Source organism: Anneissia japonica, unplaced genomic scaffold (genome assembly GCF_011630105.1).
Source record: "Anneissia japonica isolate Jap-2015-1 unplaced genomic scaffold, ASM1163010v1 scaffold3334_len1275209_cov185, whole genome shotgun sequence".
Lineage (NCBI taxonomy): Eukaryota > Metazoa > Echinodermata > Crinoidea > Comatulida > Comatulidae > Anneissia > Anneissia japonica.
In genome coordinates this window covers 895415-912620 of record NW_022738561.1, presented here as the reverse complement: position 1 = coordinate 912620, position 17206 = coordinate 895415, and the positions used below count along the sequence as shown (strand labels likewise).

The 17206-nt window shown below is 33.5% G+C and overlaps 2 protein-coding genes across 4 annotated transcripts in view; one reads left to right on the top strand and one right to left on the bottom strand.

Annotated features, from left to right (window-relative positions):
* The first annotated feature begins 2147 nt into the window (after nt 1-2147).
* On the top strand, nt 2148-13647 carry LOC117117630 (eukaryotic translation initiation factor 4E type 2-like). 2 transcript variants are annotated; one of them, XM_033262000.1, is made up of 8 exons: nt 2148-2288; nt 4286-4364; nt 4649-4786; nt 5305-5409; nt 7358-7510; nt 8992-9128; nt 10075-10160; nt 12172-13647. In XM_033262000.1, exons 1-7 carry the CDS (start codon nt 2260-2262, stop codon nt 10115-10117), a joined length of 684 nt encoding a protein of 227 aa, XP_033117891.1. In that variant the 5' UTR covers nt 2148-2259; the 3' UTR covers nt 10118-10160; nt 12172-13647. The 2 variants fall into 2 exon arrangements, with proteins under 2 accessions (XP_033117891.1, XP_033117890.1); XM_033261999.1 differs by lacking the exon at nt 12172-13647 and having other exon boundaries at nt 10075-10303.
* Nucleotides 13648-14283: 636 nt separating this feature from the next.
* The window catches only part of LOC117117631 (phospholipid scramblase 2-like), a 5649-nt gene continuing 2726 nt past the window's right edge, over nt 14284-17206 (bottom strand). The window contains exons 2-8 of one of the 2 annotated variants that reach the window (XR_004446932.1): nt 17037-17111; nt 16501-16693; nt 16094-16205; nt 15809-15908; nt 15611-15669; nt 15403-15501; nt 14284-15343 (exon numbers count right to left, since the gene is read on the bottom strand). Coding sequence is in view for 1 of the 2 variants with exons in the window: in XM_033262001.1 (XP_033117892.1) it covers nt 15475-15501; nt 15611-15669; nt 15809-15908; nt 16094-16205; nt 16501-16693; nt 17037-17111 (566 nt within the window). In the remaining variant the exon portion in view is untranslated. Of the gene's footprint in view, nt 15502-15610; nt 15670-15808; nt 15909-16093; nt 16206-16500; nt 16694-17036; nt 17112-17206 lie in introns of both variants that reach the window. The other variant, XM_033262001.1, reaches the window with a different exon arrangement.

The window sequence follows — 17206 nt, the reverse complement described above, 5'->3', positions numbered from 1 at the left end:
AAAGAAAAAGAGAAGAGAAAAATAAAGACAAGAATAAAAAGGAAGATATCATAATGACTCACAACACCCTGCAACCCCTTCTCCACTTCAAAAACTGTCATAACTCCTTTGATCTATGCTGCCCGATGGCGTAACCACTGGGGGACAAGGGGAAAATATATCTATCTTTGGAAATCTTCCCCACCCCTTTATAAATGCCCTTTCATCCCCTGAAAGTGCCTAGAAACCTCAAATTCCTTGTTGACATGGGCCAATTTCCTCTAAAAATTGCACATTTTAGGAAGTTTTGATCAATTCCAACGAAATTAGAATTAAAAACACCGGGGGACAAGGGGAAAATATCAATCTTTGGAAATTCTCAAATTCTTTGCGCGCATTTCTTGTTACGGTAGGCCAATTTCCTCTATAAATTGCACATTTTAGGGAGTTTTCATCAATTCCGACGAAATTAGAATTAAAAACACAAAAATATTTTGCGCGCTTCGCCCGCATTTTTTAGGGCATTTTTAGGTTTATCTTTTTAAGTTATTTAAACACATAATAGTCCCAAACTTAAGAAAGACGAATTTAAGATAGATCGTTTTAACATAAAAGAAGGGCCTCAATGTGTATTGATGGTGAAAGAATATGTTTGTAATAAATAAAACCATGATGAAAATGCTTATATTTATAGTTTCAAACACACGTATGTGGCCTATATTATGAATAAGATAAGCCCTATGTCGGCGTATCGTTTTCTATATGGGGGTGGGTATGGTAAATTACTAACCGGGAAAATAAATACACACTCTGACCCAAGACCCCTGTTAAGCACCTGGTGTTAGCACCAATGTGTGCCCTTGTGCGGACAGGGGATGTGCCCCCCTCTGAAGCTGGAAACCTTGTTTTTGCAAAATAAATTGATGCAATTTGCTATTATAGGCCTAATCAATAAATTCCTCATCAACCGATATAGCCTTAAACATTCTTGGAATTGACATAACATTACTGATGTCGTACACACCCTTCAATGTGAAATGTGGCTCTCTTTGCAAGCACATCTAACATCTAAGGAAAGAAGAGCTTAGATTGGTACCAGATAAAATCATTTTGTTATCAACATTATGATACATTATGCTAATTTTCATCTTTCCGTTGAGCTTCTTGCTTGCTCTCGCGCGGGAGGCTCCTGTCGATTTTAGACTCGCGGGACTCTGCAGAAGAGACATTGGACCCCTGGACACTCAATACATTATATTACTCCAAAATGAAAATAGGAAATAATAAATTAAATGTTTTAAAATAGGTGTACAGACTGCATGCTGTTATTTATTCTTAATAAAGTATTTCATTGTGCCAGACATCAATTCATGTAGGCTACTCATTTTACCCAACTTTCCAATCCATTAAAATACTAAACATTAGGTCTATCGTTTTTTAATATACTGTACGCAAAACATACATGTACATAATATCATATTATGTTGTGCATTGGCTAATATTTTTATGTTTTGGTTTTCTTTGCTATAACAATTTCAGTTGGTGTATTTTGGTAAACTTTTTGTATGTTATGAAGATAAAATTTCGGATACTAGGCTTATATATTCTTGAAAAAACGTTTTGTTGTAACTATGTCTAACTTTGGTGTTTCAAATCCGTATTTTGTGGAAAACTGAGGAGGTTTGCTATATAAAAGGAAATGATGATTACAATGCAGTTTGTCAATATTAAAGTAGGCAATTTTACGACAAAAATATAGTTAAAACAAGGCATGCTTATTATCGATATAATCACAATAGTAATTCTTTATCTGATGATGACAACGTCATTATCATCTCTCGTCAATATCTAACACAATTCATAATTCATTATCATTATCATCAGCATCATCAACATTTTTACATCATTAACATCTATCATCATTCCGTTATTAGGCCTAAATATTATTATCATTATTATTATTATTATTATTATTATTATTATTTTTATTATTATTATTATTATTATTATTATTATTATTACTATTATTAATAATAGTATTATATTAATAATATTATTATTATTATTATTATTATTATTATTATTATTATTATTTTAATTATGATATCACTGCAGCCACCTCATCCAACATTTTTTTTACAAGTCTCTCCAAAAGAGGGCGTTTTCAGGATGACATTTACACAACACGTTTAAAGAAAAATACAGTAGTGACATTATTCAATATTTTAAAGTGCAATTTTATAATTTTTATAAGCTTTTAGTCGACTTAACCTTGGCAATATGAGTAAAACACAAAACAGATTTGATACGTAAGTATTCTACATTTTTAGTAATCTATAAATTGTCAATATTGTCAGCCATGCTGATAGTAGGCTAGGCCTAGGTAGGGCCTAACTAGTCAAGGCTAGGCTAGCTAGGCCTGGGCTGGAAGGACATGTAGTCAGAGTCACTTCTCTAGGCCTAGTAGTAGGCTAGTTATAAGTTGGTTGCTCCCAGCTTAGGTGCCATGACTAGTGGCCTAGGTCTGCACGGGGTTTACGCTTTCTGCTCAGGACCAATGATAGGTATTGCTGCATGTATGTATCTCTTGTGAAAAATGCTTTTTTACAAGTAGGCCTACCTAGTCCTAGGCTAGGCCCTAAGCTAGGCCTATATAATATAGGCCTACTAGCTAGGGGCCTAGGCCTAGGTAGGCTAGGTTGATTTAAAGTGCAGGTAAAGTGCACGCAGTTAGAAAATATTTATATATCCCTCCCCTAGCCTGGCTAGACCCTCTTTTCTAGTTCTTTATCCTAGGCCTACTTGTCTACTATGCTACTACTTCTACTACTAACTAGCCTAGGCCTATATCCCAATGTGGAAACATGGCCAGACTGTAAAGTAAGGCCTAGATAGAAATGCATCCCCACATTCCGAAAAAATAAGGGCTGATTTCAGCGCAGATTTTGCCGAAAATTGAGCTTTGAACTAATCTTAATATTCAGCCAATGTATCATGCAGCAATTTTGCGCAATTAAGGGCTACTACTAGTTCCTAGGCTACCTAAATTTCAGAATATTTAATTTAAAGTCCTATTCCCGGCAAAATTTTTGTTGTTAAGAAAAATCTGATTTTTATATGTTATAAAGATTTATAAACATAATACGAAATTGCTAGTTTAACTGAATTTAGACATTCCTAAACGTGAAAAAAATGTAAAATAAGACTGAAATTTGATTTTTTTTTTTTTTTTTTTTTTCACACAAAAAATAAATGCGAATGAAATTTTTAGGTCTGATTGCCGGAAACATTACCCTATCTAACACTGCTAGGCTAGGCCTACTGTCTGTATCCTTACCTCGATTTAGGTTCTGTTATCACACATAAAAACGGCCAACATTTTATTTTCCGTTGCTAGTATTGACACTTGTGAAATATAATATTTCATAGGAATTATTTCAAATCTGTTAAAAAAATGATTCTGACCGAGATTTTGACAACCAAACAAACATATCTCAGGCCTACTCAATCGACCGCAGTGTGTGAGATGCGAAGTACAAAAACTAATTTCATTAGAGAGGGTGCACTTTATTGACTGTATAAAGTATACATAAAACGAGAGCATTCCAGCTGATGCGATCTACAACCTCTGAATTTGCCTAGTAATTTTTAAATTTCTTTTGCGTAAAACAAAAATTTATGACAATATTTTTCCATTGTTTATAATAATCAGAGTAATGAATGCATTTAAAAAAAAAAAAGTCTTAGTGAAATTTTGCCGGGAATGGGGCTTTAAGAATTCTTAATATTATTTTACTGCTCAGCCTTCTGCCACCATCAGCTAATTTTCTAACCAGAATTTGAAACAATTGAAGTAATACTATGTGTAATCGTTATTTTTCTTTCCATGTCAAATGGAAATTATCTATAATCCAGACTATAAAATAGTTCCTGCCTGGAAAATATCCCTTGTGCAAAAATATAAAAAATAGGAGCTAATTTCCACGCAATTGGAAAAAAAATGGCCTTCGTGGCCAATACCTCAATAGCAGTGGTTTACGATTTGGCACACTTACTGTATTTTCCTACCAAATTTTCATGCAAATATGAGTTGTTTTTGATGTATTCCCTCACAAATAGATTACTTTTCAATTCTTTTAGATGTCCCACATTTTACAATTAATTCTGATAAACTTTTAAAAGAAAATCACCATTTTTCGATGGCATGCTATGCAGTAAATTCTTGCTTTTTTTTTTCACTGCAGTTTTGTTTGTACCTGACTAAAAATTCTATCAATCTTTGATACTTCTTTTTTCTTCCCAAAAGTCTTGATGATGAAAATAATGGAGAAGACTCTGAAAATACCAAAGATAGTAAAGATGATCAACAGAAGAAGCAAACTCTTGTAAGTATGGAAGGCCAAGCATGTAAACTATTGCATTATGTGTATAATCCATGATCAGAAGAATGAGGTACTTGTATTTCAATCATTTTGTTGCAAAAGAATAAATATAACATACAAAACAAGCTAGGTCACATTCTTTCCCTGACAAAAAGGAGAAAAGCACAAAAAATAAGTTTGAAAATTATAAGACATTTTAAAAATAATTGATTGATTTATTAAGAATATTAGTAGATGCAAAGCTTGTTTCATGATAGTGTTATTATGAAAACTCAAATTCTTTTCAGATTAAACCAAAGATAAATCCTGGTGACCACAAGCTTCAATTTGTTTATACTTTATGGTTCTCCAGACGTAGTCCTGGCAACAAAGCATCCTCCTCAAACTATGAAGACAATATAAAAATGGTTGCAACATTCGCATCAGTGAGTAGATTTGCACCACTAGGCAGTGCATGCCCCACCGCCTCCTTCCTCCCCTTAAAAAATTTGCACCATCATAGTCGCCCACTCACCCATTTAAAATGTTGAATCACACTTTCTTTATTCTTTTTATAAAATTTTATGATGAAATACATTTTTACAAGGATGTAATTTTTTATAGATATTTTAATATTTTAATTAACTATTATTATTCTCAGGCATCCCGGTAAAGCATAGTTATTTTTTTATATTATTTTGTTATAAAAATACAAGCAAAGTGCAGTAGAAATGGCTACATTTTTTTAATGCAATAACTAGGCACTATAGATGATTAATTGATCGTTGGTGATGATTTAGGGCTAATATTCAATATTTGTACCAGTTATGAAATTACTTTAGGGGTTGGATCCCAGCCTTAGATTTGAAACCTTTGTTTCTTTGTTAGAATCTTTCTATAGCACTGTACCACATACTCCATCATTTGAAATATCACCTTATGTTGACTTGTTTTCTTTCTACAGGTGGAACAGTTCTGGTCTTTTTACAGCTTCCTCACTAGGCCCTGTGACCTTACAAGTAGTAGTGACTACCACCTCTTCAAGCAAGGAATAAAGCCAATGTGGGAGGTACAACTCACTCTATTTTTGCATCTGCCCTTTTTCAGTCAAGCTTATTAAGTTTGTGTCGAGATGTGGAGATATGTATCATGTGACTTTTTCGTTAACTCTCACAGACCTCGCGTAGGTCTATAATTGATTACTATTAGCTATTACAACTTGGTCTATAATGATTACCATGCATTGATCCAGTATTGTGCATCTAATAAAAGTTCCCAATTCTTTACACTTTCTCCCTTCAGCTTCAACCATGATGGGGCTCAGGTGGATATAGTAATTTTCCTAGTTTTACGTATTAAATTGCCATTTTCTGGCATCTGAAACTTCTCACTTCTTAAATTTTCTTACCTCAGCCTCATCCATGATGGAGCTTATGTGGATATAGTAATTTTCGTAGTTTTACTTATTAAAGTGCCATTTTCCGGCATCTAAAAGTCTCAAATTCTTACAATTGTCTTACACTTACCTCAACCTCAGCCATAGTGGACTGAGGTGGGTGGATTGGTAGTTTTGATAAATTTTAGGTATCCAAGTGCAGTTTTCAGGATCTGAATGTTTCAAATTCTTAAAATTTACTCATCTGCACCCCAAAACCATGGTGTGGCTCAGGTAGATATCATATATTTTGTACTATTCAAGTGCAAGTTTTGGGCATCTATACGAGTCTCAAATTCTAAAAATGTTCCGACCTCAGTTGGATATGGTAGTTTTTAGAATTTTAAAAATTTAAGTGCAGGTAAATTTAATTAATTCAGGGGTTTTTTTTAACTCAATTCATCAAAAATAAAATAATTAAAAAAGGTAATTTAAGTTCCATTTCCGGGCATCCAGAGAGGTATAAAATACTGAAATTTTCACGTCACCGCCAACCATGATGGCGTTGACGTGGTGTAGACTCTGATTTCTTCAGCACCTCTCTGAAAACAATGTTTAAGCCAAATATATTTTCATTCGTTTTGTTGTTCATGTGAATATCTGATAGGTTATTGCAACATAGACACATGTAGGACTGAGCTGAGCGACTCCGAGTTAGTAGCGGTTACGTAACGTTTGTGATGCACTGTATCATGCGCTATAGAAATGGAAGACCATAGTGTAATGGGAATGTACCTCCCTGGTAGGGCCTACAGTACAATCAGTGTAAAAGTGTAAGATATAGGCTAGTGTGGATTTAAACCGTGTCTTAATGGTAATATTCAAAGTAAGTGTCAAGAAAAGTTAGTAGGCCTATAGTTGTAGGAAAAATGGTCAACATTTTATTTTTATTTCTCACCTTGGCGAACTGAGCAAAGGTCTGGATCCGCACCTGATTACTAAGCTAATTAAGTACATGGATCAGGTTTATGGTGGGTAGAGGTGGGCTAATTCACAGCCCTCCACCCGGCTTTATTAACCCCTTGTCCATCCTTAAAATCAACTCGTATTATCTAGTGTTCATGTTATCATCCATTTACCCTTAAAATGTGCACCCACCCTTGGTTTTCTGCAGCTATAAACCAGATACAGTAGATGTTACATTGGTTTTATTGTAATAATTTGCTAGATTTTACAGGTGAATTGGGTCGAGGGTCAATAATTGTTGTACAATAATTGTGAATCCAAAATGCGGGCACTCACTGCATTGCCCATCAGGCGCACGGCCGACGAATCCAACGAATGCGATACTATCTGCTGATTGTCGATGGCAGTCTGAACGAATCAGACTGCCATGAAATGAAATTAAATTAAATCATCATTAAAACCAGTTTGTTAGTGCTTGTCTTGGCATTGCTTTCTCTATAAAATCGTGTCGGCAAGCGAACGTTGGCCGCAGTGTATGGCCGGCTTTACTACTCCAGTTATCCATCAATCTTTCGTTGCATTAAATGATTATTGCCAACAGCTTTGTGGCTTTGTTTATAGCTGCTTCAGGATGTGTTCTTAGGCCGTCTTTTATCAATCTTTTTATTCTTTAAAGGATGATGCCAACAAAACAGGGGGGAAATGGATTGTACGTTTAAGGAAAGGTCTTGCCTCACGGCTTTGGGAGAATCTAATTCTAGCAATGCTTGGCGAACAGTTCATGGTCGGTGATGAGATTTGTGGTGCCGTTGTGTCAATACGATTTGCGGTATGTCAAAACTTTTACCTTTTCGGAGTCATTAAATTACTTATAGTATGTGCTGTATCACTGCCAAAATACTTGGTATATATTGGATTCCAGTCAGTGATAATATAAAAAAATAATAAATTTTGGCATCAATGGCATTCCAAATACAAATTCAAAATTCTTTATTTGTCAATATCCATATACATTAACAAACAAACAAAAATTTAAGCAAGACAAAATGGAACATCTTAAAGCCCTAAGGGGCTTGTTAAAAAATAGAGAGGGGCTCACACAATAAAGCCAAATTTAAGATTAATTTAAAATAACTTGTAACAATGCAAAGAAGTGTACTCTAAACAATAAAACAATAACACACACTTAAACTAATCTACAACAAAGTTTGTAAGTAAAAAGATACAGTAATATCAATGTTTGAAATGATATAAATAAAATATAAATAGTAATATAAATGCAAAGGAAGAAAATATAAAGTTGTAATTCCATAATTTTTACTTCTTTGCACCAATGGCATTCTATACTATACTTTTTTCCACGATCCAAATTCAACAAAATAACTGGTGGCGCTCTCCGAAAGTTTTTAACATTAGGAAAAATTAATAAATTGTAGACTTTTGTCAAAAATTCAGACATTTATCCCTTTCCAGTCATATGGCGACGACGCCCTCTTTGACCATACTTTATAGCGAAGGGCATCGTACGTACGCCCTGTATAGATTTCATGATAATTATTTTAAAGCTAGGTTGCCCTCTATAGAATTTTTTGAGAGTGATGTAGATGTATTTCTGTAGAGGGCCTCCTGTATTCAGACCAAGTAGAAACCCGACATTTAGTGTAGATGATGTAATTTCTTAGCTTTGGTACAGCCTCAGGCAAAGGTAATGGGGTTAATAAGACATTTAAATTGATCAAATAAGATATCATCTAAAATAACACACACAAACTTTTAAATTTTTGTTTATTTACAGATCTTTAAATTTATTACCAGCAAATTTAAGGGTCTTTATATATATAAACTATCTTTTATATACTTCTATACCTCGTGCTATGCTGTTATTTTTCTTTTTGCATAGTGAAAACAACAATATTTAATGATTTGGTGATGGTTTCTGCCTGAGAAATGCCCGAAATCATAAACTTTGAAGGCTGATTTCTCAAATATTGTTCTTTAAACAGCTGTATGTTTAAACAGTTGTAACTTCAAAAGGAAATATCAAATTTAAATGATTCTTTTACCATTTTATAGCTCTCATTTTTACTATTTAACCCTTTATTAATAACTAAAAATCTGTTTTTGCGACAGGTGACTGGTTTGGCTTGTCTTTGCCACATATGGGGATGGTATTTTTTATAGATCTGTTAATTCTCAAGGAAGATATTTTAAAAGTTAATAACTTACTTCAATATATAAATAAAGTAATTGAACTATTGAGCTATACAGGTCTTTAACTTTTGGTTGTGTGATTCCTGTTACTGTATATAGGAGGATATAATATCTATTTGGAATAGAACGGCGAGCGACCGAACAATAACATCAAGAATACGTGACACTTTAAAACGTGTCTTAAATCTTCCACTCAGCACCATTATGGAGTACAAGGCTCATACAGACAGTATCAAGTAAATATTCATATTTTTATTATATCATAATTTGTATTGTATTTTTATGTTATTATATTTATATATAATGTATTTATATTTGTGGCGAAGACAAGTTACAGCAACCACTCCTCAGAAATCTTGTTTCGGAGATAGTGGCCAAAACATGGGGAAATGTCAACATTTTTGAAATCTATTTTGTTCACTAAAAAAACTTTATATATATGTACATCATACTATGTTGTTATTTTCCCCATTTTTGACGTTAAAACAACATTTTTTAACAATGTGGTGATTTTCTTTGCTTGAGAAATGGCTGAATCATAAACTTTGCAGGCTGATTTCTCAAATACTTTTCTTTAAGCAGCCGTATGTTTGAATTCTTGTAACTTCATAACGAAATGTCGGATTTAAATGATTCTTTTATCATTTTATAACTTTCATTTTACTACTTAACCCTGTATTAATAACTAAAAATCAACTTTTGTGATGAGTGACTGGTTTCGCTTGTTCTTGTCATTAAAATTTTTTTGTACAGTTGATAAAAAGTTTTATCTGCATGATGAATTGTTCAGTTAGTGCCTTTGTATTAACTTTTTAATACCTTTTTATTGTTTTTTCTTTTATTTTGCTGTTTTGCTTTAGTTTTAGAATATTGTAGATAGGATTGGGAACCCATTGGAAATAAGTGGTTTTTTCACTTTATAGGTTATCCCAGGTTTCACCTTTAGATAAATGCTTTGTTCTATAATAAGTTTAATCTCTTAATTACTTTACATGATGTTTTTAGATATTAATTGTTTTGTGGTGGGTTTTAGATTATTTTTATAATATCGTATTTCTATGCATTTTAAAGTGGAACCAAAAAAATTCAAATCAAATGAAAATGTGTATGTGTGCAAAGTTCTTTTGTAATTATTTGTGTGCAAGTTTTCCCTTACAAGCATTATGTTTTTTATTGTTACAGGGATCAATCCAGTTTTCGGAACACAGATGTTTTCATGAGGTGATCGTTGTCAGAGGCAAGAAAGCTACAACTGTTGGTGTGTTTTGGTACAAGGCATCTTCATGATTCATGTTTTTTGCTGTATTTATTATATATAATATTTGTGCTTAGATAAACAACATTAGTACTAGTTGTATTTTATTTATAAATAATGCACTTGCCATTAAATTATTTTATAATTATTGGTTAACATTCAGTTCTATCATTTCTATTTAGAAGGTGAAAGCCCCATTCCCGGCAAAATTTCACTAAAAACAGATTTTTTTTTTTTTTAGAAAAGATGCATGTGCATTACTCCAATTATTATAAATCATTGAAAAATATTAGCATAAATTTTAGTTTTACGCAAAAGAACAAAAAAAAAAGAGAAATACAGACTATTTCTCATAGAATATTACCATTTTCTCGACGAATTCTTCATTACTAGGCAAATTCGGAGGTTGTAGATCGCATCCGCTGGAATGCTCACGCTTTATGTATACTTTATAGTCAATAAAGTGCGCCCTCTCTAATGGATTAGTTTTTGTACTTCGCATCTCGCACAATGCGGTCGTTCGAGTAGGCCTGAGATATGTTTGTTTAAGTGTCAAAATCTCTGTCAAAATCAGTTTTTTAACAAATTTGAAATAATTCCTATGAAATATTATATTTCACAAGTGTCAATACTAGCAACGGAAAATATCATGTCGGCCATTTTTATGTGTGATAACAGAACCTAAATCGAGGTAAGGCTAGGCCTATCCTAGCAGTGTTGGATAGACTAATGTTTTCGGCGCCTACTATATTTCTTCGCACAACCTATTGCAAAATCAAACATGCAAAATTCATCCGCATTTATTTTTTGTGTAGAACACAAAAAATCAAATTTCAGCCTTATTTTACATTTTTTTCATGCTTAGGAATGTCAAAATTTAGTTAAACTAGCAATTCCGTATTATATTTATAAACCTTATAACATTATTCAAAAATCAGATTTTTCTTAACAACTGAAATTTTGCCGGGAATGGGGCTTTAAGTTGTGTCTCTTAAAGAAACATATAGAACACAGGTAGCACTTCATTGAGTAACTCAAGGTTTATTAAGCACTGTTCTGATTACCAAGTTTTCTTTGACTAAACACTCTTGTATGCCCATATATAGTCATGATGTGCCTATATATGTTTATGATGTGATGTCATGACCATATTTGGGCATGTCACATGTTTTGTTTTTTTTAATAGAATGTGATAGTCTGGACATGGCTTCCACAAAATTTAACTATCTATATATTCTGACTTCATCAGTTGCACTGGAGACTGCTGGCTAAATCTTGAGTAATAATGTATTTATTCAAATACATGCTCCAGGTTATTTCTTGCTCATGGGTGGGGGTTTTAAGGGGGTTTCAAATACATGCTCCAGGTTATTTCTTGCTCATGGGTGGGGGTTTTAAGGGGGTAGTTTATGTGAAGGGAGCATTTATCCAAAGGAGGATTTTTTTATTCTTTTGGTGTACAGAAGGTGTATTCTCAAACACCAATTCATTTCACTGAAAACGTAGGGTACAATTCAAACTTGCCAAAATTTAAAATTTCTATGATCATGATATAATATTGATTCCTAGCAATATTACTGTAATTTTACTTTTGGTGTTGAGAGTGATGTTGCTTCCATTAGATTTAGTACATATAATCAATAAAATGCTGCCTGTTTTTATCTTTTTATTGTACATGTAGTTAAAATAAATAAAATTAGTTATTATAATATTAATTAATATTAATAATATTATTAAGTCTCAATATCCCAGGGGGATTCAAACTGAAAATTCCAACATCTAAACATAGGGTATGTAGTTATAGTTTTAATTTGTTTTTATCTAATTACACATAGTTCTTTGTAAATAAAAGTCAAACATAAAAATTAAATAATTAACAAAACTATTTTAAGTGCAGTGCATGATTTATGTAATACTGTATAAATAAAATACAAATACTATTTTTTATATATATTTATATTAATTACAGCAAAATTCATGAATCATTTCGGTAAAGAATTAAATTGTTCTTTTTGTTCTGGGAGACATTGCAATGTTGCTGGAACAAAAGCAAGACCGAGTTTAACCAGTTGCCTTTATGCATCAAGTTGCCGAAGCTGATACCCCTATTGCATGAATGGAAGACTCTTGTTGTGTTCTAACAGACTGTGTACAGTATGTGCTGTCTAATGGTTTACTAACTTGTTGATTCTTAGAGATGTAGACTCGTCGCTGTATATGGAAACTCCAACTTATGAAACAGTAACAAACATTGCAGTTGTCGCTAACAAGTTTGGTCATGCCCCGAAGGCCTATTATGTGGAATGGATATAGTCTACTGTTTGCAATACCTAAAAGCTAAAGGCATTGCTTTACATTGAGGGTGTCCTTCCATTTTAATTGCGACAATGACATCAAATAGTAAATCTCATTATAAAGAACTTCTTTGAGGACTCGAACCACTGAATCTGATTGGAAAGCAACCTAGTGCTTCACACCAAGTGTGCCATTTTGTCATTATGCACATAGAACTGACAAGATATAGGCCTACTACTTGTTTATCCTTGTGGTAGACCTACTTGGATAAAGATGCATCACAATGCAGAAAAGATGGAAGAGGTTATATGTACTAAAAAAAAAGACATTGCCCATTAATTCAATCAACCTGTGATCCAACAAACCTGGTTTGTTAAGTACTCTGTGCCACATAGTGACGCCGCTATTGTAGAGCACGAGATTCGTATGTGTATGGAATCGCATCACCTCAAAATCAACATCATTCGCTATACTTTTGGCTGTAGTTATCCAATCCTAAGGTGTTCTTAGGGGCATGGTTTAAACATTTTAATGAAATATTGTTCTACAAATAAGCATTATTAAGTACGAGAAACTGGACTTTCAGTATAATTGAGTCAATTATGTTTGGTTTTTGTGGACTTATTTAGAAATCAACACTTTTTGGCATTTTTTTTTTTTTTTTGTATTTCTCAGGGTGTCTCATTGAATGAGAGTAATAATATTAAAGAATTAAACATTTTTGGGCCAAATGTACAAGCACACACCGAACAGTAAGCCTTCCAAATCAATTCCACATTGCATTGTGTATACGTGCCTGACCCGCAAGTTGATGTAATGCCTTGCATTCAACTTCTTATAAGTGTAGAAAAAATTCTTACCATGCATGTAAGATTGGATCCTTTGCAGGTTCGCACTCAAGTTCCTGGTGGATTATAACCAAACACATTAGTCCCAAATTCTGTACTTAAAATTTTGGGATGTTTGAAACTATATTATTATCGAATTCGATAATTATTTTCTCATCCAATGTATATTACCAGTTCATTGTGAATTCTTTGCTATTTCAACGATTGTATTTTTTATATAATGACAATTTCTTTTTATTTCTCAATGAATAACATTAAAACAGATCCGTCACTATAATGCTGCCAAACCAATCTGTATTTTTTAATTAAGAATCGATTAAAACAAATTACACAATAAAAAGTAATACAAACCATGTACTGTGTCTCAAAATTGATTTTTAAAAATGTGTAGTTGGTCTACTTGAGTTATGATATAGCAGCGGGTACTGTGATGATCCTTAGCTCATTGGTCGAGCTAGTGATATAAACCAGCTGGTGAACACATCCAAGTCATCTGCATTTTTTGTGGCTGTGGACGTGCTGACTATTCGGTGCGATAACCCATCAGTTCGAGAGAAAATGTATTAGGCAATTTTCACTGCACGACGTTAACCTTAACTTTAACGTTAGTACTCAACATGGAGCGGGATAGCTCCGCCCCTTTTGTAAACAAATCGAAATACGCATGTGCAAACCCGTAAATAACGTACGTCGAGCACGTAAAATCCTGAAATTAACGTACTTCGCAACGCAAGATGAATAAATTATGACGTCATCCGTTAACGTTAAGGTTAACGTCGTGCAGCGAAAACTGCCTAATGTTGCAGTAACTGTTATTGATGAAATGTAACTCTTTAGTAGCCAGCGTAGCCTCAGCGATGTAGTAGCATAGTACCAGGCGTCTAGTTAAGTTAAGAGGTCTTGTATTCGATTCTCACAAAAAAACAATTGCGGATAGTAATATTTCGAGACAATGCATAACACGTCGGGTTAAAAAACAACACTACTACTATATGTATAGCTTTAACACTATTTATTGGCTATTTCATGCTCCTGGTGAAGTGTTTTCTCCACCAAACTTTAGCTCCACATTGTAACAGTTTTGCTGTTAGTGTTGTTCAACTGTTACTCATTGCTAATACTGTACGACACTCTTCTAGAATTAAAACTTATTTACTGTTAAGTAATATCTATTATTTACACAGGCATTAGCTTTCTTTGTATTCAACAGCTTAGCCCTATTCTTTTTTGTCACATTTTCTGCGACATGTTATGGTGTTCAGAAATAAAGTGATGGCATAGAAGTATGCTTTGTAGGGTTGTGGTTGAGATTTATTGTGATCAAAACAAATGTACGCCTTGAAATGACGAGAGATCAGAAACAGAGCCTGAAAAATACCAAATGACCATTGATATAAACTTATTAAATTTTTATATAAAATAACACTTATATAGCGGCCGATATGCCAATTAAAGCACAGTATAGTGTAAGTTTATATAATTATAGAACGTACACATTTTGTTTTGAAGGTCAGCTATTTATTTGTATTAGGACAAATAAATAAAAGTGAAATTAACTCATAATACACCGCCCAAACTAATGTATTATATATGAATACTTCTGAAAAGGATATGATTATTCAAACATATACTAATAGACATATATTTATTTTTTATGGACATCTTCATTACGATTGGGTGTATCCAACGTGGATATATTATGAAAAGGCAAGCTAAGTGAAAGTCGGTCGAGAACTGCCATTACAGACAACAAAATAATGGATTGATGGCGTCAGTTGTCATATGGCGTCATTTATCTGATCAGTCATATTAGGGGTGACGTCAGTGGAGGGCCCAGCCCCTCCCCCCCCCTCCCACTCGTCGGGGAAAAAACACAGTTCGTAGGGGTGGGGGGGGGGAAACACTATGTGTATTTTCAATATCATATATTATATTATAACGCCCCCGGCCCCTGGACCACTTTGCTCTAGTCAGGGATATGGGACCCCCCTCCCCCGTCGGGCAAATCCTGGCGCCACCTAAGTCGATAAAAAAATCTCCGTTGTGTCATTGAACTCATAGGCTATCTGTTGATGTCGGTTGCACTGTAGAAATATTATGTTTGAGCAGGGAGCAGGGTTTGAAGATCTGCCATCAATGATCCCTCCTTGTTTTGCAAACCCAATGCAACATCACTTTTTCATCTCATGTCATTTCGAAGAACATAAAGTCCTGAAAAAAGTAATAAAATTGAAAAGTATCATTACTGTAAATTAAGGTTATCGGAAATTATGATTTATACACATAACATCAATTCTGTTTCTGTGACGAAAAAGCATACCATAAGAAAACTTGCACCAATCAGCAAAGTCTTCCCAATAACGTCAAGATTCGATGGAACTGTAACAAAACGAGAGACAAATAAAGCATGCACGTGGTATAAAATATAAAAATATGAAGATAACATATTGCGCAATGACATCGGAAAGTTTATTTCATTTTATAGTTGCAGAAAAAACACACAGGTATACACCCTTACAATTTATAATGAACTGTTCGTGATCAACATTCAGGGTATCTTTTTTTCCTCGCCACTGTTTCTTTATTGCACCCTCTTCCTCCGTTTCTAATGCAAACACCTATAAATGATAAATATTATAATTATTATACAATTATAATAGATATTTTTAATGATTTATCAAAATGATAATAAGGATAGATAAAATATACATATAAGAGAACATTATATTCATCATAATGTACTCAATAAATAATAATCTGATTATAATATATGCCTACAAATAAGAATAATTTAATGGTTTACTTTAAATTCCATGTCACGGAAACATCGACAAGGACAGCAAGATGTGACAATTTCCAAAATTGGCTTTCCATCGAATGTTTCAACAACAACCTTTGCCCCAAACAATTTCCACCTAAAAAAAAAAACCAGATAATTGATTTTTTAGATGTGATTGGGACTTTTCATTTCAATATTTGTAATCTATGTTTCAAATAATAATTTATATTCTATTATAGTACTATTTCATATAGTACTATATAACGTTGTCATTATTCTGTTTTTCTAATAAAATACAACATTGATCATCTTCAGTATGTAACCCGCATACAATATATCGTTATTCATCCCACATGGGGCAATTCAATAAAAGAATCAGGATTACAAAGCTTAAAGAGGTTTAGAGACAATTATGTATGTTTATTGCTCACTTTTGTTTGACATATCCCAGCACTTCTCCATCTGGTGTCTGTATCATGAGTCGCATCATACAGCACATACAGCAGCATCCATCGCACCGGACCGGCCGCACGAATCGCACTATCTCCTGTCCGTGCTTATTTTGCAAGTAGATGTTGAATGATCGTGCTGGACCGCATAGGCATCTACAGCAACATGTCGTTTCTATTATAATGCAATAGTTAATGTGTTAATGTTGGACCACTTAAACCGTAGATGAGCAATGCTTTCGGTTAACAACTTCCTATTACTGTATTTAATAACTGTTTCTATCTATTCCCATTTGTTTACAGTAAATAATATCAATCTATCACTTCGATGTAGCCTACGTCATAACTTATGCCGAAATTGATCCATCTAATCTTGAAGCGAATGCAATCATCCTGATGTCCGGGTAGAATTTTGTAGGTCTAAACCTTATTGATTCAGACGGTTGTGACGTGAGAATGAGCTCGACTATCAATCGACACTCAACACAATGACACAAACATAGAAAAAGTAATGTTACCTTCAGTAGCGAAGAATACCTGTTGTTTCGTTTTATTTAAGATACGATATTCATTGTCTTGGTTACACCCGACGCCTAAAGATAATGAGAAACGTAATAATGATAGGCAACACATACATTCACTTGCTACCAATGTAAACAAAATCTAAGATACACTGTCTGTGGAAAAT